This window comes from Aythya fuligula, chromosome Z (genome assembly GCF_009819795.1).
Source record: "Aythya fuligula isolate bAytFul2 chromosome Z, bAytFul2.pri, whole genome shotgun sequence".
Lineage (NCBI taxonomy): Eukaryota > Metazoa > Chordata > Aves > Anseriformes > Anatidae > Aythya > Aythya fuligula.
In genome coordinates this window covers 56,868,144-56,890,847 of record NC_045593.1, presented here as the reverse complement: position 1 = coordinate 56,890,847, position 22,704 = coordinate 56,868,144, and the positions used below count along the sequence as shown (strand labels likewise).

At 42.4% G+C, this 22,704-nt stretch overlaps 1 protein-coding gene across 1 annotated transcript; it reads right to left on the bottom strand.

Moving 5' to 3' along the window:
* Positions 1-9,215: 9,215 nt before the first annotated feature.
* On the bottom strand, positions 9,216-22,433 carry RGMB (repulsive guidance molecule BMP co-receptor b). The gene is made up of 3 exons (XM_032205773.1): positions 22,342-22,433; positions 21,308-21,816; positions 9,216-11,013 (listed from the first exon to the last, which is right to left on the bottom strand). The coding sequence occupies exons 1-3, from the start codon at positions 22,424-22,426 to the stop codon at positions 10,345-10,347; spliced, it is 1,263 nt and encodes a 420-aa protein (XP_032061664.1). The 5' UTR covers positions 22,427-22,433; the 3' UTR covers positions 9,216-10,344.
* Between the last annotated feature and the right edge of the window lie 271 nt (positions 22,434-22,704).

Here is a 22,704-nt window from a genome sequence, read left to right as displayed (position 1 = left end):
ATGGAACAAATACAGGGAGGTCATCATGGCTGTTTCTGACAGCTTTGCTTAACATGCGTATTTCTAGGAAAGCTTACAGCATCAGGAAAAAAGAAGAAAAGAGAGAGCAAAGAATAATAGAGCCTAGGAGAAGACCTTTGAAGTGAATGTTTCAGCTCATGGTTAAAGGAATCACAGAATCACAGAATTTCTAGGTTGGAAGAGACCTCAAGATCATCGAGTCCAACCTCTGACCTAACGCTAACAGTCCCCACTAAACCATATCCCTAAGCTCTACATCTAAACGTCTTTTAAAGACTTCCAGGGATGGTGACTCCACCACTTCCCTGGGCAGCCTGTTCCAATGTCTAACAACCCTTTCGGTAAAGAAGTTCTTCCTAAGATCCAACCTAAAACTCCCCTGGCGCAACTTTAGCCCATTCCCCCTCGTCTTGTCACCAGGCACGTGGGAGAACAGACCAACCCCCACCTCTCTACAGCCTCCTTTAAGGTACCTGTAGAGAGCAATAAGGTCACCCCTGAGCCTCCTTTTCTCCAGGCTGAACAAGCCCGGAAAGCGGATGGAGCTTTTGTCATGGATCTGGATAACATCATGACAGCACTGTGCAGTTATTAAGGTATCTGAAAATGAACAAAGGACAGAAAGAGAAAAGGAGAGTCTTTCCAGCTATCTACAGATCTTAGGGTCTAGGGCAGTGCCTCTCATCTAGGCAAGCAGAGTCTGTGTAGATTGGTGTGGGAAATGGAAACTCCCAGGAGGGCAAAGGCTGGAAACCAGTGCCTTTTAGCTCTCAGGAGAGGTCTTGTGCCCCACCTGCAGGTCTGCACTGACAGAAGAGACCCACAGAGCAGCACCAGCAGGAGGTGGCCGCAATGGGAAACTCCCTGCTCTGGTGGCAGAGGTCCCTGGCTGCTGACCTGGCCTAGGCCAAGGTCAAGGGAGGTTTGCTCTTTGCCAAAACCTCAGACTGCTACATTGTGGGGAGGCTACCAAAGCTTGTCTGACCCTTGGACTGCTCTCCCCTGCTGCTCGCCCACATGAGTACCAGTAATGCAATTGGGGAGACCAGGAGCACAGCACCAGTGACTCCATGGCTCTAGATATAAGGGCACCGTGGGTCCAGTGGTGTTTCCTCTGTCACACCACTGACAGGGAAGAACTTGAGGAGAAATGGATGGACCCTGCAGGTCAACAGATGTTTTGCAGCTGGTTTTGACAGTAGAGTTTCAGCTTTTATGACTGCAGGACCATCTATGAGAATCAAAGACCATGCTGACTTAATGTAAGGTGTGTATCTGTAAAGGCCCATCAGAGCAGGAGTAGGTAGCAGATGAGTCCTTACTCAGGCAAGAGAAACGAGCCTCACATCCATAAGTTCTGGTCCCCATGGGGGACTTGAACTCCTCCGATACTCACTGGAAAGGCAGAAGTGCAGGACATGAGTGCACTCATGGTAACTCCCCGAGCTTGGATATTTACCATTAGCTTATCATTATTTAGTTAATTTTATTAGTATTACCCACTGTGTCACTAGGCATTTCAGAAAAAGTCTATTTTGACACACCCTGTTTTCCAGGGCTTTCTACAAAGCAATGCCCCCTTTCATACTGTCACTTTTTTTAATATAAATGAAATTGTTAAATCAATTAATAAACTGCAAATTTTTTTTCTTTATTTTTTGTTTTGGTTCGGTTGGTTTGGCTTTGTTCCAGTGTGTTTTTATTTTATTTTTTTTTCCTTAGCTACTTCTAACAAAATCATCTTAAATTAGGTTGGTTATAAAAGCTTAACTTCATTGATGCAATGGCAGGACCAGGGCCAGCCCCATCTGAGACAAAATTTGGTTTGTGCAACAGCCTCATGACCGAGACTTTTCAAATCCACCAACCACCTGAATATCACACCAAACCCTTTTCTCTAGAGGACAAGGTGTCAAGAAGGCCAGCGGAGTCTCCCCTGGGGTGGAAGTGATGCTACCAAAATTACTTAATGGTTAGATCAGACTTTGAACTGCCCATGCATAAGGGCAGAAGATGGGTGGTGTGGATTTCAGGTGATTCCTTGGATGAGGCCACAATCTCTGGCTATTCCTGGCTCTTGTTTAAAATTTTTTTGTATATGGTTACAAATTTTACAAATTTCCCAGAGAAATTAAATTAACAAGCTTGACACGGTAATAACGTAACAGAAAAAAAGCTTGTCCCAAGAGGAGTCATGTTTTACAGCTCATTTGCCACCATCCCTCAGAAGAATTTGTCAGCCTTCACTGTAGGTTTTCCTTCATGCTTGAAATGCCAGCTTCAAAATGGCAATAGATATATTGATTTTGATTACTAGCCTGAGTGTTGCTTTAGGAGGCTGCCAAGGACACACTCTAATATTCTACTAAGTGGTCAAAAGCAAGGAAGTTCAGGTGGATGGCTGCCAGCCTGTCTTTAACTAACTCTGTTTCATACAGTTGTTCAAAGTTTCTCATTATGCATGCTCTACCTCAGAGCTATTAGGAATACAACCAAGAACAATACTCTCAGAATGACAGTCTCAAGCATCATTTCTGCACTTTGTGGTTGTTTGCCTTCTATTGTCAGAATTTAGCTTTACTAAATGAGTGAAAGAGGTGCAGGTAGAGTAAATAAATTAATGCAAAAATAAATAAATAAATGTACCAGCTAAGTGGTGGCAAATATGGTTCAAACACAATGCTTTAATCTTAAAACAAGAAAATAAGTTATCTTGGATAAAGCCAACTCAGAATTTGAGAAATGAACATATGAAAACAGGAAAAATAAGTTTCTATGTCCATATTTTGTCTGTGGTGTCTCATCCATATTAGTTGTCTTCTAATTAGTCATCAGGATTCATATATTAAAAGATACTGATTACTTAACTTTATTTAAGATACATGCAATCCCATGTCTTTACCAAAATAAAGATTTGATTAATTCCTTTAATAATAGTAAAGTTTTGTGAAAACTTTTCAGATTTGGGAAATCATCTATTGAACCCATATTGTTTTCATTTCAATTTATCATCTTCTAATTGAATCCCACCATCAGGATATGACTCATCTAATCTTGCAAAATGAAAATGTACAGCAACTAGTTTTACCAGCCAACTAACTGCTGGCATTGAACACCAAGGGGCAAAATCTAGACCCATGTGCAAAGTTAAGAGTTTGTTAATTTATGGAGGTTCCATCCTTTAATCACTGAAGATTTTAGGCACCTAAACTCAATACTACTGTCCTCAGAGTCGCACTGCTATTCCTGATTCAGTAGTACCCAAAAATTGATGGTTACAGAGAGAATTATTCCTCCAAAATGAGACTCTATCCCACCTACAGAAAGTTGGAGAGATATGCCTAAACCCTTAACTGGTCTTTGAATGTAGGTCTTAGTATTTCCAAGTGGACTGGAAAGTTGGGTGGTAATTCTGGTAAAGGACAGGTGCTGGATCAGATATCTGGGAGACTTATAAAAGGGAGCCAAGTTAAAGGACTTTTATCGAATACAGATTGTGCTTGTTTTGTCAGAGATGGAATTTATTTTCTTCATTGTAGTTATTATGGTGCTGTGCTTTGGATTTGTGGTCACAACAGTGCTGATAACACAGGGACGTTTCAGTTGTTGCAGAGCAGTGCTTTCACAGTGCCCAGGACTGTTCAGCTCCTGGTGCTGCCCTGCCAGCAATGAGGCTGGGGGTGCACCAGGAGCTGGGAGGGGACACGTCCAGGACACCTGGCACAGGCTGGCCAGAGGGATGTCACATGCCATGGGGGGTCATTATCAGCAATATAAACTTCACATAATAACTTCACAATATAAACTTGTAGATAAGTTGGCCAAGACTGCTGTTTCTCGGAGTTTTTTTTTTTTTTTTTTTTTTTTTTTTTTTTTTTTTATGTATGTATGTATGTATGTATGTATTGAACTGTCTTTATCTCAACGCATGCATTTTCCAACTTTTGCCCTTCCGATTTTCTTTCCCTTCCCACCAGGGGGAGTGATCAAGTGGCTGTGCGGGGCTCAGCCACCCACCAGTGTTAGCCCACAGCACAGGTGTCACCAAGGTACCAAGCTTTTTACACTGAGTGTATTACAGCCATCTCCGATGATTTCAGGGGTGTGCTGGCTTTTAAAATCACTTGTATCATACATTTATAAATTCCCTTAAATGAGGCACTACAGTGATTTAAGCATAGCATGCAGAGATTTGTGTTGCGCTGCTATCCAGCAGACATTCAACTGAGATACTTTGAGTGTCAGGATCCACAGCAGGGCTTTGCAGCTTTAAGCTGTCCAGTAGGAAATGCCAGGGTGAATTCTCATGGGACTGGGCAGCTCCAGCTCTGAAGTAGTGCCCTCTTCCACCAGAGCTCACAGCTAAGTGAGTTTGGGCTTCCATTTATTGCTCTCAGAAGCAATAACATAACGATCAGTACAGGAAGAAAACTTTTATTTAGACATTTTCTTTACATAATTTAGACTGGGAATCTCAGCACGGATCCCTTACTTAGGCAAATCCTCTGTCATTTTGGCTACAGGGCTTTTAAGGATTTTGGCTATCACACTTTCTGAAAATGTTCTTATTTCTGCAAAAACATAGTGCTGAACTGCAGAAAGCAGAGCCAGCATGGGAAACAGCAAAGGGCAGCCTAAAAGACAGAACACAGTAATTTGAGAACAGAACCCTTGCTCCTATGCAAGCACCTATTACAGCATTTGTGTTGTTCATTGGAAAATGCAATCAGGGAACTGAAGGCCAAAACCAAGATTAGAAGCCTTACCCACCATGATCCTGCTCACAATCTCTACTCTCCTCTTTGTCCCCTGACTTCTGCTGCTTCTGCTTTTTCTATTTATCTGTTTGCTTACTTATTTATTTGTGGTGCCACTGTTACCTTCGTCAGTTGTGTTTTGAAGAGAAATCAGGGTTTCCATGCCCTGACAGCTGTGAAGATTGCAGAGGCCAAGATTTATCGCTCACTTATGGGAGATCAGTGTGGTGCCAGGTGGGAAATGCTGGGTCATCTAGCTTGTCTCTAGCAAAATTAGGTCCCTGAGTAGAGACCTAGGTGGGAATCTGAACTTACCATACCAAGCCTGGATTCACTTTGACTGACTGCAGCTGTTCAAAAACTGCAGGTCCAGGTTCCATCTCTATGGAAAGACACCCATGAGCAACTCCAGAAGACAATTCAAGCCAGCCTGCAGCAGGGCCTCTGACTCCACTGAGCACATGTTAAATTTGCTGAATTGAGGTGAAATAACTCCCTAGTGTTGTATGCCTCAAGCCTCTCTCAGGGCACCTAAGACCTTGTTTGGACAGAAGTGTCACTTTGAAGCAAGGCAGAACAGCATTTATTTGAGAATAGCTCCCGGCTTTTAGGCTTTTAGGGCATAAGCAATACCATGAAATGTGGAAGATCAAATATGTTCAGGTACAGGAGGAATTTCAGCTTGCCAGCAACTCTTACTGTCATCTGCAAAGCATGAGGAGTGAGGAGGTCAATTACCTGCCAAAAAAGCCCTGTAAGTAAACTAGGCAGATGAACCACATGAATCTGGGGAGGGTGCAGGCACCACCTTCAAGACCATGTTATTTTACTCTGGTGGCAAAAATATAGTCACCCTGAGGGACTTTACTGGATTAATACAACAGAGAGGTAGAGATCTTAGAGAAAACTCTGGATTCAGGCTGAAAAGGCTGTTAATATGCTTTGGATTTAAATACTTCCCACACCATCTAGGTGTATAGAATCTTTTGTAGATCCAGCCCTCATCACATTTGTAATCAGTAAAAACTACACATTTCCTATATATAAAGGGCAGTTCTACTGATATGGTGTAGGGGAAAAAAAAAAAAAAAAAAGGAAATCAAACTTTAAAACTACAATAATCATGAAAATAATTCTTACAAATAAAACCACTGACAATCCACATGTGGTAGAAGTCTTTTTTGAAGCTAGTTATCAGGTCTGAAGATTACCCCTGCATGTACCCAAAGTCTCTAATCAATCTTATTGGTCATAGTTGATTTACTAATCAGCAGCTTTTAATTCAATGAAGTCTGATTTACAAACATTTAGCCAGATTAAAAGAATTCTGAACCAGATCAGATACAATTGCTTTCCATCAACATCACAAATTTACCTGCACACCTGTACTTGATCTGTGGCTATGCTGCTCTCCAAAACAAGCTAATTAATCAGAATGATAAAATCTAATGAACAACACTGGCCCACACAATTTTCAGTTGTTTGGAATATGGATGAAAAGAACTAACAGCATGACACAGAAGGAAGTTTAGCTTGTAAACAACAACATAGAACACTTTTCAAAAAAGAAAAAAAAGTCATTACTAGTCACGTCTAGGCTTTTTATATGTAGCAGTCTTTAATAGCTGTAGAATAGGGAATAGACAGAATAGGGAAAGACAGAAAGGGATACACTTTGTATCAGTCAAGACACATACAGGAATTAAAAGAACTCAAAGCATGAACGCTTCACTGTAAAACTTCAGCTATACTTACATGAAGAATAAAACGAATGCTAGATTTCAAACTGTGCTATGAGTCTCACAAGAGAGGAAAGCCACTAGCCATTTGTTTGTTTTCTTAAATATGTCCCCTAATAAAACACTCATGAGGTGGGGCAAAGCTTGCAACATTGCTTGCTTCAGTGAGGGTATATGTAAGCAAATAGCCACTCCACATCCTCAAAATCCGTAAAACAAACACATGGTATCCATAGCACTAAGGTAACAGACTGTAAATAGCTGGGGACCTATTTTCTGGCAAAACAGCAGCAATTTCAAAGAAACTGTACTGATCTGCTTGCATATCGGAGGGCCTAACTCAGCTGAAAGGCAGATTGCTCTCAGACATTGCATGAGGTCGTGTCCCACTTATTAGGTGCTCAGTGCAGACTGTTCTTCCAACCAGGTTTTCCAGGATGTGAAAAGTGAGAGAATTTTTGGTTTGACAGTCAGTTGAGTGTACCATTCCCTTTTGTAAGGCGAGGCTTCCTTCAGAAACCATATGTACATACAAAATGAAAGATTAAGCACCCAGTACTCTGCTCAGTTCTGTGATGGGCTTCCTAGGGAAGTCATCAGTCCCAACTACAGAGAACTATCCTCAGCTGCTGTTAAGAGCTCTGCTAGCACAGGATTAGGAAATACTTTGGTTTAAAATGTTCTAGAAGAGACTCAAAATAATCTTTTAAGTAAGCCACTGACATCTAAATCACCAGCTACCTTTTTAAAGACAAAGAAAGCTTCAACAATAGCTTACTAGTTGTTGTATTAAATTACTGATAATAAAGCTATGTTGCCTTCTGCAGAGCTAGTTGTGGTAAATGACATTTGAAAATAAGCTCTTACAGATATGAAGGCCTTCTCTCATGTACACTGAACATAACTACACTGAACTTCGCTTCCTACAGCCATTGTTTCCACAAAGCATTTCAAAGACCTATCTACCTCCTACCCCTCAAATTCTAACTGTAACAGAAGCCTAGCAAAACAATATTCATTGTGTTTATTCTTAGTGCCTGATATAACTTTGTAAGCTTTGGTGCTTTCAGTTTTCCATCAAACTGTGTGATTAGCCTCGCAGCTGAAATATTACAGCTCCCATGTATCAAATCATCTCGTTACACAAAGTTATCTAGTATTATGGACTCTTCCGTACCTTTAATTCTTTTGACGCCTGTTTCCTCTTCAGTTTCACAGCAGATAATTTTCTCTTCCAAGGTTATTCTGATATGAGAGCTCTCCAGCAACTTTTAAAGCAGATTTTTGTAAGACCCATCAAGATGAACACAGTATCAGGACCACCGTGTTAAAAGCTCTCCTACGTACCTCTGCAAACACTGCAAAGGAAGTGTACAAGCAGGATCCTGAAGTGATGGTTCCTGCTGTTGGCTTCCCACACAGTGTCTTCAATAAACTGGCGTGGATTGCAGTGGCTGGTCACAGATTTCACTATGCAGCTTATCTAACAGAGTGGCAGCAGGCATCTGCCAGGCAGTATGGCAATGGTACTCACCACATTCCTATGCAACAAAGGATGGCTAGGAAACAAATCAGGGCTTTGCTTACAGATTGCCTGCCCAGTGGGTTAACCCATATCCCCAGTTTCCCTGCACCCCACCAGGGGTCACTAACACCACATCACAGGCATTCCTCAGCAGGGCAGGCAACTTTATTCTTCTACCATAATAATTTAAAGTATTTACACACTGCACAGTCACTCTTTCACACTAACATATATTTACTGGTACATTTATGAACCGTATCTAAAAGACTCTATAAGGACTGACACAATTTGGGGTTTCCAGGCATGAAAATAAAAACTGCAGCCTTCTAAAAGACAGCCATTTGGAGCATATGCGAAAAAAACAATGTTCCCTGTAAGCCTAAGTTCTCTCCAGAGAACATTCACTAGCTTCAAGATATCCACGTTTGGCATTAACTAAAGTTCTCTTGGCGATGGCAGACGTCAAGAACGAACATGTGCAAATAACATTTTCTCAAGAAATCCCCACAGTGGGAGGAAGAAAACTGAAAACTCTTTAGGGGAAGTACTACATTTCTGAAATACTATTTACCTGAGAGGCTCACAGATCAATGCTCATATACATATATACTATATATGTATATACACAAAGCATCTAGGGAAAGGCATTATTCAGTTTATAGTGTCTGCCCCGAAAGTACATGCATCACCGCAGCAACGCTAGGCTTGTCCATCAGCTTTCAGCCATGTGACCTTTAAATTCAGAGCAGTGATGAGGAAGTTCAGCCACCCAAAACAGGGAGAAGCCTGTCACCATCAGGTGCAACTCTGGGAACCACAAAATCAGACACAGCATAATTCCCCAAGTCTAACTCAGCTCAAGCAGCACCATCACACAGTTAGACCGACAAAACAAGCTGCCAATGGATCTAGCCTAGAACAAATTTTCACATTCTGCCTTAACTCAGTTCTGACTATTTTCATCTCATGTGTTCCCAGAGTAACACCTGCATGCAGTTACACATCCAAAAAAGGAATTAATTAGTTCATTTGAGAAGACTACTGCTGTCCATATCACACAATAATCCCTAACGCTGCCAGAACTTCATAAACCCTGCCAGTCTTCATAAAAAACATGAGCTTTCGCTGTACGAATGAAGTCCATCTCCCTCCACCAAAGCAAACACAAGCTCAGTTTTTTTTTGTTTTTTTTTGTTTGTTTGTTTGTTTTTTAGCAAAGGCAAATGCTACTTAGGTCTTTTGTCCAGAACAGGGCTAATGCATCAGTCCAACAATGAACCTCAGATGAATAGTTTCAAGAGGGAAACAAGCCTGTCTTGGAGCTGGAGTTACTGTAGCATGCACAAACACTGCAGTTTCTTGCAGCAGATTAAGGCACTATGTAAAACCAGCCTTTAAGCCACCAACTTGTTCTTCTCCTAGTTCCTCAGTAACAGCAGTCAGGTGCCTCATTTCCCTCCCCACTTTTTAATATACTGATATAATTAACACGTAAGTGCAGAATGACTTAACCTTCCAGGGCAGAACCATCTGCAGCAGCTACTTTGAAGAGGAAATGTTACACACTTACAGAAGTACACCATTAGTGTCTTTCAAAATCATCTCTCCAATGGCTCTACAAAGCTCCGTAAGTCTCACTCAAACACATTCACTTAGCTTATTTTCAAACTCATGCCATGGAAGTATGAAATGTCAGAATTACATAGCAGGTTCTGTACATCACGTTATCTGAGATAGCCTTCTGAGCTAATGGGAAGCACTTCACTCTCTCCCTCCAAAGAAGGGAGGACCATTAGGACAGAATATGATTCCTTTTTAAATTGTTTTAACTAGGGAACCCAGTAAAATACAGACATCGTTACAGGACAAGAGAGGTGCTGTCTCTACAGTAAGAGAAAGTGTAGAAAATATCCCCATGAATTAATACAGTAAAAAAATCTGTTAAACCAAGCAGTAGCTAGGCAGAGCACTGAGTACTGTATGTACATGTGTATATGTATAATATAGTTACTCAGATACACACATAAATATTTAATATATAAAAAATAAAGTGCTTTCTATCAGGTCCCAATGTAGGGACATTATAAAACATTTCACCAACTGCAAAACAAATAGATACAAAGAATACTACATCCAACGTACATGAGAACAGTTAACACAGTATGTACAATCTGGTGGGTGTCCCAAGACAAAACATCCCTTCATATACATTGTATATACATATATACTCATCTTTACTCAATATATTATGACAATATATATTTCAAAACTTTGTTATAGACAAAGAAAAAAACAACAACACCTACAAAAACACAACAAGGATCAAGCACACAAGTCCAAGACTGACAAAGAATTGGCTACCCTTGCCCACAGCACCACCTCTGCTGCTGGGAAAGATATGCCAGCGCTCCTTTCTGGGGTGCAACGCCTCCACATCCTGCAAGGCACTGTGAGCAGCAGCCGTGAAGTTAGCATCACCAGTGGTAAGCAGGTCAAACACACATGAGTAAAAATAGATGTCCTTCACCAGCATCTTCTCGTTGCATTTGGTGGTTGCAGATTCCAGTGTGTACACAGACCGGGGATGAGCAGTGCCTACCTGAGGGAGCAACTGGCCCCTCACGGGTAAAGGCAAGTGGCCACTATCATCTATACGTTCACTTGAAGGGCAACCATTCACACACAGCTGCAGATCCTGACTCTCCTCGTAGGCCATGGCCAGCTCTTGAGGCATGCGAATGGCCAGCGTTAAGTAGCGCCCAAGCTGACGTATGTACACCATGGTCCCAATATGCCTGGCATGCATTTCTATGTATTTGCCACTGACTTTATCCACGATTTGCAAGCTCTTGGTGTTCCCATCGCCTCCACCTGTTGTACCATCAACAAAAGCTGCAGGCAAGTCATCAGTCACTGCTTGGTATACCTTCTGATCCGTACAGTCCTGGTATGATTTAAAGATAATAGTTATCTGGAGGGGAGAGATAAGAAAAAAAAAACAAAACAACAAAGGTTAGTGATCATGGGGAAAAAAAAAAAAAAGAGTCATTTGAATCTTTTTTCCATTTTGCAGCTGAGATTTTCTGGGACTACCCGCTAGTCCAGACTTTGACACTTGCCTGCATTCATGCCTAAGCAGAAAACAGCCTGTACACATGCTTAAAGCAATATTTTCCCAGGTGGCAATTGTTAAATTTGTTCTTAACTTGGCCTGGAAGCAACAGTATTAGCATGTGGTAACTGCAACAAGGTCAGGAAAGGAAAAGGCTTATATTTAATTAAGCATCACAACTCCCTGTTGCCTGATGGTTTCTTAACACTTTGGAATGCATCCTGCAATCACAGTGGAATGATGTGCCAAATAATTCCTGCACTACTAGCCACCAGAGCAGAACTGGATTGAACTGTGTGAAAGCACAGAAAGGACCACAAGAATTCAGCTTCCCTCACCCACAATATTCTCACCACCTCTCTCACAGTGACTGTGTGACTGACCTTTGTCGGGTACTTGTTACTTCCTGGAGGTGTTGCCAGGATTAGCAGGGTGAGACTGCTGTAAAGGCACAGATGTATTTGGTGCTGTTATCAGCCACCAACACAACATGCACCAAAATGAGATGTACGAGCACGAAGAACAGCTAGTCATGTAAGTGCTTATGGCTCCTGGATTCATCTGGCCCAGGAGCTCGGGGATTTGACACTTCAGTCTGCTGCTGCTCAGTAATGTGCTGATGGAGAACCAAAGCAACACTGAAAGATACTCCAAGTCATGCCTTTGAAGGGTGAGCTCCAGCACAAAAACCACAAGTACAAAGCAATTACTCAGTCTTTTAAGATTATGACTGGCCTTTTAAACCTTAGCACTTATTTGAATACGCCACAAAGGGAAGAGTAGGTCCTCCAGTCTTACTTGAAGGGAATAATCAGGCTATTTGGCACACCAAACTCAGAGTGCCTAGTGGCTTTTTCAAAAAATAAAATTACGAGGAATCACGTATAAATGTTACAAACAGAGATACTTCTTCCTTTACAGTTTTGAAGCAGAGTAAATAATGATTTCTTGAAAAGGTCAAAGGATATTTTGTACCAAAAATAAATATTTTTCATTATTTTCATCCTTGACTGGTTGATTACATCAAAATTAATTAGTCTGTCATTTAAGCACTCTGCTACAAGATTCAGAGTACTCCAAAACACATTAGAGGGTATTTCAAATTAATGTTACAATTTTCCTTAAGATCTACTTTATGGCAACCTCACATTATAATTTCACTTAGCCTGCACACTTCTGCTCAACAGCTTTTGTTTCGTACCACTCTGCTTTGAAGTCAGAGCTAGAGGTTAAGTAAACAGCTGCACTACAGACAATCTGAATAAAACCTCTAATCTCTTTAGCCTCACCTCTCCATGCCAGTCATAAAAGACAAAAGTCTACCCTTTTCCCTCCTTCCTCTGCAATAATTCCTCCTCTGGAGTATGCAGACATACTCTAAACAGTACTGCATTGTTCTTCAGTATTTGGCACGTCCTGGTTAGTTGACACACTCAGTCTGTGTCTGTCTCTCACCCACACTGACAGCACTCGCTATTTTCATTCCATATGTTCTTGCTAGTTGCTGTCTGGAATTTTCAAACGTTTTTCCTTTGCTTTAATCAGTTACGCAGCTAGTTCGAGACCATCATCAGTCAAGTGATCTGGTAAGCATATCTGTGAGCCACAGCTAAGCAAGGCTTGAATGCTTGTGATGAAGATTCAGAAAACATTCAAGCACACTTCTTGTTGTAAAGACCACCTCACATCTTTGTGCTTGTTGAAGTAAACTCACCAACCTAGAGAAGAGATACTTGAGATTTGGAAAGCGATTAGTGCTTCTGCACATAATCCAGAGCCTCGTGAAGTAAATCAGGTGTTGTATTTTATATAACAGTTTCAATTAAACAGATTTCTATCTCAGCCTGCTCAGGTGAAGAAGCTACTTCCTGGGACGCTTTTGTGTTGCTTTGCAAAGAAAGAATGATTTACATTTCAGCAGAAGTAAAGCTCTGCATCCACTCAGCAACAGAGCGAATCTGGAGATAACAAGAGGCAATGGTTTTAATGACAGACAGAACTGGCTGCTTCACAGAACAGCTAAGCAAGGGACCTAGCAAAGTTTACCAGGAAGCATCTAAGTCTTCTCTTCAAAACTCCTACCTCTGAAAGAATGAAATGCAAACAACTTCAGAGACAGAGAGGGAGAACAGAAGCCTTCACCCTAAGGCAAAATCAGCAGTCACAGCTTCACGCTGAATGAGGGATGAACACCTAAGTGAACAAAGGCCCCCAAATACTTTGCAAGGATACCTCCTGAAGAGGATCAACAAAGAGACCATTAAGACTTGCCAAGGACAACCATATTTAAACATTGTGACTCTAGACATGAAGTTTGGATGTTGCATTTTCTGTCCTATCATATTGCTCTAATCTAGATCAATACAACCAGAGATCTGTAAGGACATCAAATCACAGAATGGTTTGGGTTAAAAGGGACCTTAAAGATCATCTAATTCCACCACGGGCTGGGATATCTCCCACCAGACCAGGTTGCTTGAAGCCCCATCCAACCTGGCCTTGAACACCTCCAGGGATGGGGCAACCACAGCTTCCCAGGGCAACTTGTTCTAGGTGTGCAGAATTTATTCCTTGTATCTAATCTAAACCTACCCTCTCTCAGTTTAAAACTATTACTCCTTGTCCTATCACTACAATCCCTGACAAAAAGTCCCTCTCCAGCTTTCTGATAGGTACTGGAAGGCCTGCCCAGAGCCTTCTCTTCTCCAGGCTGAACAACCCCAACTCCCTCAGCCTGTCTTCATTGGAGAGGTGCTCCAGCCCCTTGATCATCTTCATGGCTCTCCTCTGGACTTGTTCTAACAGGTCCACGACCTTCTTGTGCATGATCTTCCAGAGCTGAATGCAGTGTTCCCATGGGAGCAGGGAGAATCACCTCCTTCACCCTGCTGGCCACATTTCTTCGGATGCAGCCCAGGACACAGTTGGCTTTCTGGGCTGTAGATGCACATTGACAGCTCATGTTGAGCACCTCATAAACAAACAGCCCCAGCTGCTTCTCATCAAGGCTGCTCTGAACCCATTCTCTCTCAGCCCAGCCTAAGGTCCTTCCCTTCTCACCAGTTCCTACCTCAACCTCGTAACTTGGTCCTGAGGGATACTGAAGACCTTGTTGCAAAGGGAGATGAAGCAAGTTTAATTGCAAAGCTTTTCCTGTTTAAGTTTTCAAGGTGACATTTTTGACTACGTCATACTTTTGCCTTTCTCAAACAAGTTTAGCATGTGCACACTTGTATGCCTACTGCAGGAAAATTCCTCAGGAAAGAGGCTGACAAAAAAAAAAAAAAAAAAAAAAAAAGAGAGTTCATCCAGATGTTAGAAAACACACATGAAGTATCACATGCAAGAAGGTGACACTACCTACTGAGCAAGCAGTGACTTTGGAAAAATCTGAAGGAAACTCAAGAAAAATACAGCCCTGATGGCTTAGTAGTAATTTAATTAAGCACTGGAGAATAGGTAGATGTTTCAGCAGAAAGTTTTATGGTATTAGATCGGTGGTCTTCAAATATCCCTGGGAAGGCAGCGAAGGACTTTATGTGGTATGTGTAAGGTAGCTTTTAAGAGTTCATAGGTAGACAACTCCCTAGTGTACATGACGGCCTTAAATGACATCCAAAAGCTTTCAGAGTTCAAATATACATATAATTAAAAGGATATATTTTTTTAAAACCCAGTGCATTAAATAACTTTCAATCTATAACAGATATTTCCACAGCTTTTCTTTCCTGAGGGCCGCAACAGGTGTGAATCATGCACTGATCTAAGAAACCAAGTACCACCCAAAGAAAACCACCTGAGTAATGGCCCATGCAGAAAGGTAGAGCTAGAGAGACTTTATTAAGTAGAACCAAAAGGATTCATTGTAAAATTTGGATTCAATATCCTAATTTCAAGTTACATCACATGCTACTGCATTTTAAGATGCACTGCATGCCCTTCTGGATGAAACAAAACCAAAAGGTGCTTCACAAATGCTAACGACTGCTCAGCCCATCAGACAGCACTAGGCAGCAGAATCTCTCTCTCCACATCCCCATGTTTTGTGGTGTGCCATGACTGAAGTAGCTGTAGCTCAAGGACACCAGCAAGTCCTATGAAGGCAAGAGGTCTTGGGGCAGGGCAGGAAAGATTTAAGGACTACTTCAGGGATGCTGCTGGGGCCAAATTCTTGGAATCAGTGAGGGTTGAGGATATTACAAAGCAAAATATTGCAATCCCTCTTCAGCCTGCTGGTCACCTACAGCAGCACTGTGTAACATTTTATCCTGACACGTTAATTACTTCAGAGGAGAAGGTGTATGGATTGCATGCACAGCAGAAATAAAAAGGAGGTCGATCTGAATACAAGATGGAGTTCAGCACTGAATTTCCAAAAGGAAAGACAAGATCACTCAGGAAAGCTTCTCTCAAAGTTACTGTTCATAAATCACTCAAGAACCATTTCACACCTAGCGTTAATTGATTTAAAAATTACCTACAACTTTACTTCCTAAAGCAACGTGAATAGTAGCTAAAATATTCTACCTCTTTTTTTCAAGCAGACCTCTCCCTCCGCAGCAGTGAGGGAGTAGCAAGCAGCGAGAGCAAACAAGCAAGGAAGTAAAGCCTAAAAGACCCCCAAGGCTTTAAAGGCATTCATACAGATGCTGCTGGGTGAGTCCTCCTGCGTACTCTGTTTTCCTCTCCCTAAAGGAAGGAGTTCAAGCCAGTGAAGTCCCTGTAGCAGTTGTCCAGCAGTTCCACAGATGTAACACACAAAGAAACAGTTTAGTGCCTGACAAACTGCCACAGCTTGTCCTACAAAAACCCTTTAGTACGTCCAGGTTGTTCTGAACACCAGGAAACAGCACAGTTTATCTTCACACTCATGAAGCTGGCAAATCACCAAACTCAACAGATCGCCTGTGCCCAGGAAAGCTGTGGCTGTTTTTCTGTGTTATTCTTCTGAGACTGTCCCAAACCATGCTGCACATCAAAGTAACCCTAGGAAAGCTTTGCACATAGGGAAAGTGTCCATGACAGAATTAAATGAGCTTTCCTGATGGACAGGATCATGAGGAATGTGCTGAATGCACAAGCACAGAGCTGAGGCTTGAGATAGATGCAAGAAATTGTGTCAGAAATGAAGCTTTGCATTCCCCTGACAAGTCTGAGTTCCAAGAGCAAATACAAGACCAAAGAGCTTATCTGCATCTTCTGTAGAGCACAGAGGAAATTCCTCAAACCAAAAAACACAGCACCCAGCAGACAGTATCTTCTGCTGCAGCCTCTGCCTAAGAAGCTAACCTCAAAACTACATTCACTGCCTGTCTTGCTGCCAGGATGGTGCCAACATCCCTTTCTCCTGAGCTTCTCTATCACCCATTGCTATTCATAACAAAAAAAAACTACTTATTTTCACATGCTGTGAACTAACCATCATTTGGTTATGGTCAAAAGGTTACTAGGCACCAAAGCACCAATTTGCCCTAACCACAGTTGCACAGTAGAAGTTTATTATTTCTTCTACCTTGTCTTCTATGAAGCTGACTATTCATGGAAAAAAACAGGTATAGAAAAGTAAAGCACACCAACAGGTGTAAATTTATAGTTGTAATGCATGAAAAGGATTCTAAATTAGAACCTGTCACACTGTTTAAACCCGAGAGGAGGTTTCAGTCTGCCCTAACTGCAGTGCAAACACAGTTCAGGGGACATTCAGCAGCTAGCTGTTTGGAAAGTCTAGTCAAGGCACAGGCAAGAGGCTCTTGCTGTGAGAAAGACGGCTTGTCTTAAAGGCACTGGCAGGCATTTGCCTTTCAGAAATATCCCAAATCCACTGCAGGTGCTCCTGCACCTGCAATTTTCAAGCTGTCCACAGCTACCTGCTGAATCATTTGATTGGCTTATGCCCAACTACATGCCCAAGCACGGCACTACCTTGCATGGAGTGCAAAACCCCAGGCCCTTAACTTTACCCTTCTGCTTGCAGTCCTCTCTACTCTTCAATCACTGAAATGAAACACTCTAAGGTAATAGGAAGAGGAATCAGCTTTTCTTCATGGACAATGCAGCTTTTAACTGATGTCCTCCGACAAAACTGAAGCATGTACTTCTGAGAAATAAAGCCAAATTCAACTTGAGCTTAGGAAGAATGTCTATAAAGATGAAAAAAATAATCACACGTGGTTGGTTATCTGATGTTCCCACTTAAGAACAACTGAAGGGTAACGGGAAGACAAGTTCTTTAATATTGCTTGAAGAGTAAGTACATAGTATTCAGTCTGCACTGATCTCCTGAAAAACAACAGAAACCATGGTGCAAAAGAACTATTTAAGAGTTTTGACTCTGAGAAAAGGAACACTTCCCTGCTAACACAGCCAATAGTCAGTTTAAAATCCGTATGCTCAGTAAAACAACTTCAGTAAGAGCTCTTTGTTTTCCACAGCCAATTTGTTTTTCTTTCTCTGTCCTGCCATTCACTCTTTCACTCTCAGGCTGTCCACTACAAAGCACCTAAATAAGGAAAACTAGCTAATTTCCAATTACTGCAAGCAAGGAAGGTTTTGGGTAGGGAAGCCCAAGCGCCCCTGCTCCATTTGCTATTTGGGACAACTGCACTAGTGATACAGAGGACAGCTGTCATCCTGATGGAAGCCTTGTAACCCTTAAATGAAGCACACAATAATGCCTTCTATTTAATGCATTCTCCAACATACTTCCTACCTGCTCCCTCTACAGCCCCCTACATCCATTCTCAGAAAGCCCCTCAAAGTCTGCAGTGTTCTGTGTCTAAAGCTGGAGGAAATCAGATATAAAGACGCCAGTAACCTACACAAAACTCATACAGAAGTCTGCCAGAAAGAAAAAGAAATTGACCTAAGTCCAGTTACTTGGTGACAATCCCTTATTATCGATCTGAAAGGCCTTGCAATCCTATGCCAAGAGGCATAAACAGAACAGACCAGCTAAAACAACAACAAAACAAACAAACAAAAAAAAAGTTGCAAGTTTCAGCTGGACCACAGAATATACAATAGCTTTGTTCACTCTGGATACACAGATGTCCTCACTATGGGCAACAGAAAAATGCAAAACACCTACCAAAAAATTGCCCAGAGCATTTTGTGAATATATACACAACTCCCACTGGAGGACATACCTTTCCAATTAAGGAATGAAAGGAGGAGTCTTACAGCTTTCCACGCTTACCAGCCAGATGCACAGAGTAAGTTGGGGGGAAACAGATTTTTATTCTGCATTCTTTGTTTAAAATGTCCTCCTGGCTTTCTCTTCTCCATTATGAACTTACTGGATGGCCCTCAGATTGCTGGGGTCACTTGAGTCTCGTAGGTTTTGGAGTGACAGAACAACTCTACAAACAATAATCACTTTGCTGACGATTCCTTAAAACATGGTACACCAGAATGCTATGATAAATCTGAATGCAATAACCACCCATACGGCGAAATGATAGTTAAGCCATTTTCACAAGCATACTGTATATAGGATGAAGGTGCAACATTTCATTCCTATGGCTCCTTAAATTACTTTCCCTAATAAATAGGCATTCAGGATAAACTAAAACCTCTATTCTTCTCATCTCTGTTTTCATTATGTCTGCTTTAGGGTGGTTGAGGTAGTCTAGTTAGCAGTTTAGTATTTGCTTTGGCTTCTGCACAATTTAAGATCAGCATAAACCTTTGTTATTATTTCCCATTAAAGACATATCCAAATAATGGCAATGACGAAACCAAGACTAATGATGCATAGCATTCTGGAAGCTTTTCTTACGGAGAAGGCAAACAATGGATCTGCATGCTCTCAGCTAGGAGGAAATACTCTGTAAGTAAAATTCACTGAAATTATCTTGGTAGCTCTTTAAGGGTACCTTAAGCTACACACCCATGGCCAAAATAAGGGAAGTACATCCAGCAGACATTCCACCATCACAGAGTGGAACACTTGCAGTGAAAATGTTACAGGCATCAGTGCAATAGTGGTAGTGCAATTTTAACAAGCCTTTTCTGTATCTGTTATAATAGTCTGCTTCATAAAGACATCAGGGAGTTAAGGTGACGATGCACTGGAGGTATTGAAATTTATCTTGCTAAATTACTCGTGCATTCAAAAACCTTCATTTTCTACAAACAGGTGCACTGATACAATTTTGATTACCTGCCAAAGAAAGAAAATGCTCAAGGACTGTATACCAGGTAACAGAGACTACTATTAGACACAATTCTAATATCCTAAGTCATACATCTTATTTCATTTAATTGTTTCTGTGGTCAACTGTATCTGTACAAATGCAGGAGTACCGAACCATGATTATAAAAGAAAAAAATACATTATCACCTTTTCCAGAATGCCAGGACAAAAACAAAACAAAAAACTTTGAGAGTAGAAACAAAGACAGAAGGTACATTCTTTGATACATACACTTTTCCTCAGTATGTACAGATATTTATCTCCTTAAATTCTCCTCTTAGTTATCTGCATGAGAATACATATACCAGCATAGTATGCTACTGTAGTCAATCACATCTAGAATGTGGCCAGTTAAATGTTAAGATATCATCTATCTACTACCATCCCATTCTGGCCAGCCACAGTATCTGTGGACAGAAAGACTCTAGTTTTATCTCTATGAGTAAGGAAATAAAGAGCTTCCTGCAAAACTTAACAAAACTGAGGGAAGAAGCTTACTGGAGATATGAAATCGTACTTCCTTGTACTTCAGCATCTTGCAAGAAACCCACAGAATAGATTTCAAGGGACGTAAGTCTAAATCTCTTTTGCAAAGCATATTCAGCTTAGCCTCATGCCTTCATCTTACAGTCTTTAAGAACTGACAATACAGACTGTTTGCTGAACAATAACAAGTTAGGAAAAGGTGATTTTGAATTTCCGTAGTGTATCGGTCCAACCTTTGGCCTCTCTCAAATGCCAAAATTTGCTTCACTGATATAAGCATTACGTAAGTTGGCATCTCAGAACCCAACAGAAATGCATGTGACATGACTGATTTTCACTTATTAACAATACTGCACAGTCATCTCCTTGGAAAATGTGCTCCCTCCAACCTACCTCTGAACTTAACAATACAGTGAAAACTCTCCAGTACAGATAATCTTGAAATAATCTTGTACATGCAGGATCAAGGTATATTAGTCTCTAAGAGCTACACTACCACGGCAAAAACAAAGGCTATTTCACTTCAAAAAGCAAACAAGGCAGGTGGCAGTATCAGCTTCAAACATACATTCAAGTCATTCTGCTTACTAATGAAAAGCTACCTTCAAAAGTTCAGAGCATTTTTTTAACCCCAGACTCAAGGTACACGTAAATCACAGGACATCTCAGCAAGGCTCATGCTTTGTATCTCATTTTCTTTCTGTAGGTATACCTGCTACCTGCCTTTGGCAGAGAGAGTTAAATATTTTTCTTAAAAGAAGGAAATGACATATGCCATCAATACACATTTTCCTTCTCTAGCCACTTGAAGTGGTTCAGCTGATAGCCATTTTAAGCCTCGCCTGTCTGAAAAGGTATATATACACACTTGGCAGGATTTTCAGGCTGCTGGTTCTTTCTAGAGCACTAAAACCTTTTAACAACCATTTGGCATTAATGTCATTTTTTGCTACCTCCTCTCAGTTCTCTGCAGTTCCTCTCCTTCTCTCTGCTCTGAATCCTCAACATCTTGGTAAATCACAGGTTTGCCACTTTGTCAATGGATTTTTGTTCTCTACTGTTACGGCTATACAACTTAGAGAGTTTAAGAAAAGCAAAGACGGTCTTTTCCTTCTCCTTGCCTAGAATTTCTATTTAGTGCAGGGAAACAGATGCTGCAATTTGATACCTGTTTTGACAATCAAATTTATTATTCTTAAATGTTTATATTGTGAGATGTATGGTGAATTTGGGGGGGAGGGGGGGAGAGAGGAAAGGAGGGAGGAGCCTGGGGAAGAAAAGGAGCTGTTTTATTTTTGAGAAAATAATCAGTTTTTCCAGAAGAGGAGCCTAGCACTTTTAATTTCTCAGACAACTTAATTGAAGATTCTCAAGCTGCAATGCTCCTTTAACCATTACAGGCCGAGCCACTTACTCTACTGTCCTGGCCTTCTACTTCTGTATGCATACACAGTGTTTAAGAACAATCCATACCTTATTTGTAGCAGTAGCACTGGATCCTGGGACCACAGGCACATTCGTCACTTGCACTGATAAGTAGTTATTGTCTATGAGAGGCCAAGCACCTTCTACTTTGCATGTCTGGAAGTGATCCTTAAAAGTCCTCAGATGAGGATCACCAAACAAGCCACAAAATAGGTACGTGGGGGTAGTTTTCTCCCCTCCGGGATGTTCGCCGGCTCCTGTGTGGCCACTGTAATTGCAGGGATCGTGGGTTACTTCGGGGTTGGTGGAGGACGTGGGTCCGTCCTTGGAGCAGTTTCTCTGGCTCATGAGGTCGCTGATCCCGAGGACTGCAGAATGGTAGACCAGGTTTCCACGGCATACTTTGGAGTTGCGGTAAGTGCAGGCAGAGTACGCTCGCAGGGCCTTGCAGAACTCCAAGTCAAAGCCATCGAGGGCTGAGTTCAGTTGTGAAGTCAGGGACACAAAATCGGTGGTGCACTTCTGAATCCGACAAGGCGTTTGCAGCTGGCAGTCACCTAAGCACAAAAAACAGAAGGTGGAAAGCAATCAAGCGAACCTCTGGCACAGCAAAATCCTGTTCTACACCCACACCTGCGGGAGAAAACATCCTGAAGACAGATTACGGTGCTCGCCTGCTGTATTAGAGAAAAAAAAAAAAAAGGGGGTTATGAGGCAGAAAGGCAGCAATAAAAAGAGGTCTGCAGGGCTGAGATGACCCAAGCATGACTTCATTTCCACCTAGACAATGGCAAGCAGCAGATTAAAAGCATTAACCCCAGCAAAGCACGAGCCCGGCATTTCTCTCCCGATGCTATCAAGGCGATGATGCAACCCCGTGCCTCAGCTAATCACTTGGTCAACAGGCGAGCCTCCATTTCAGCCCTTTACACGGCTACCCAGCCTTCCCTTCCCTTCCCTTCCCTTCCCTTCCCTTCCCTTCCCTTCCCTTCCCTTCCCTTCCCTTCCCTTCCCTTCCCTTCCCTTCCCTTCCCTTCCCTTCCCTTCCCTTCCCTTCCCCTCCTCTCCCCTCCCGCTGGTACCCGCACGCAGCAGCACCCCCAGCCCCAGCAGCAGCCCCAGCAGCGGCTGAGCCCCGGCGGCGCGGGCGGGCGCGGCGCTCCCCATCCCATGCCCGTCCATGCATGGCGGCGCGCCGGGACCCGCACAAAGGGAGGAGCCCCTCCCTCCCCTCCGCCCTCCGCCCTCTGCCCGTCGCCATGGCGACCCGCGCCCGCCCCTCCCCGCGTCGCCCCACCCCATTGGCTGCCCGCGCTGTCCCTCAAGGAACAACGCTCCCCCCCCCCCCACGCGCGGCACCGCCCCTGCGGGGAAGCCCCGCCCCGCCCCGCCCCGCCCTCCCCGCGCGCGCGCGCGCGCGTGGCGCTGGCGTTGGTGCCCGCGCC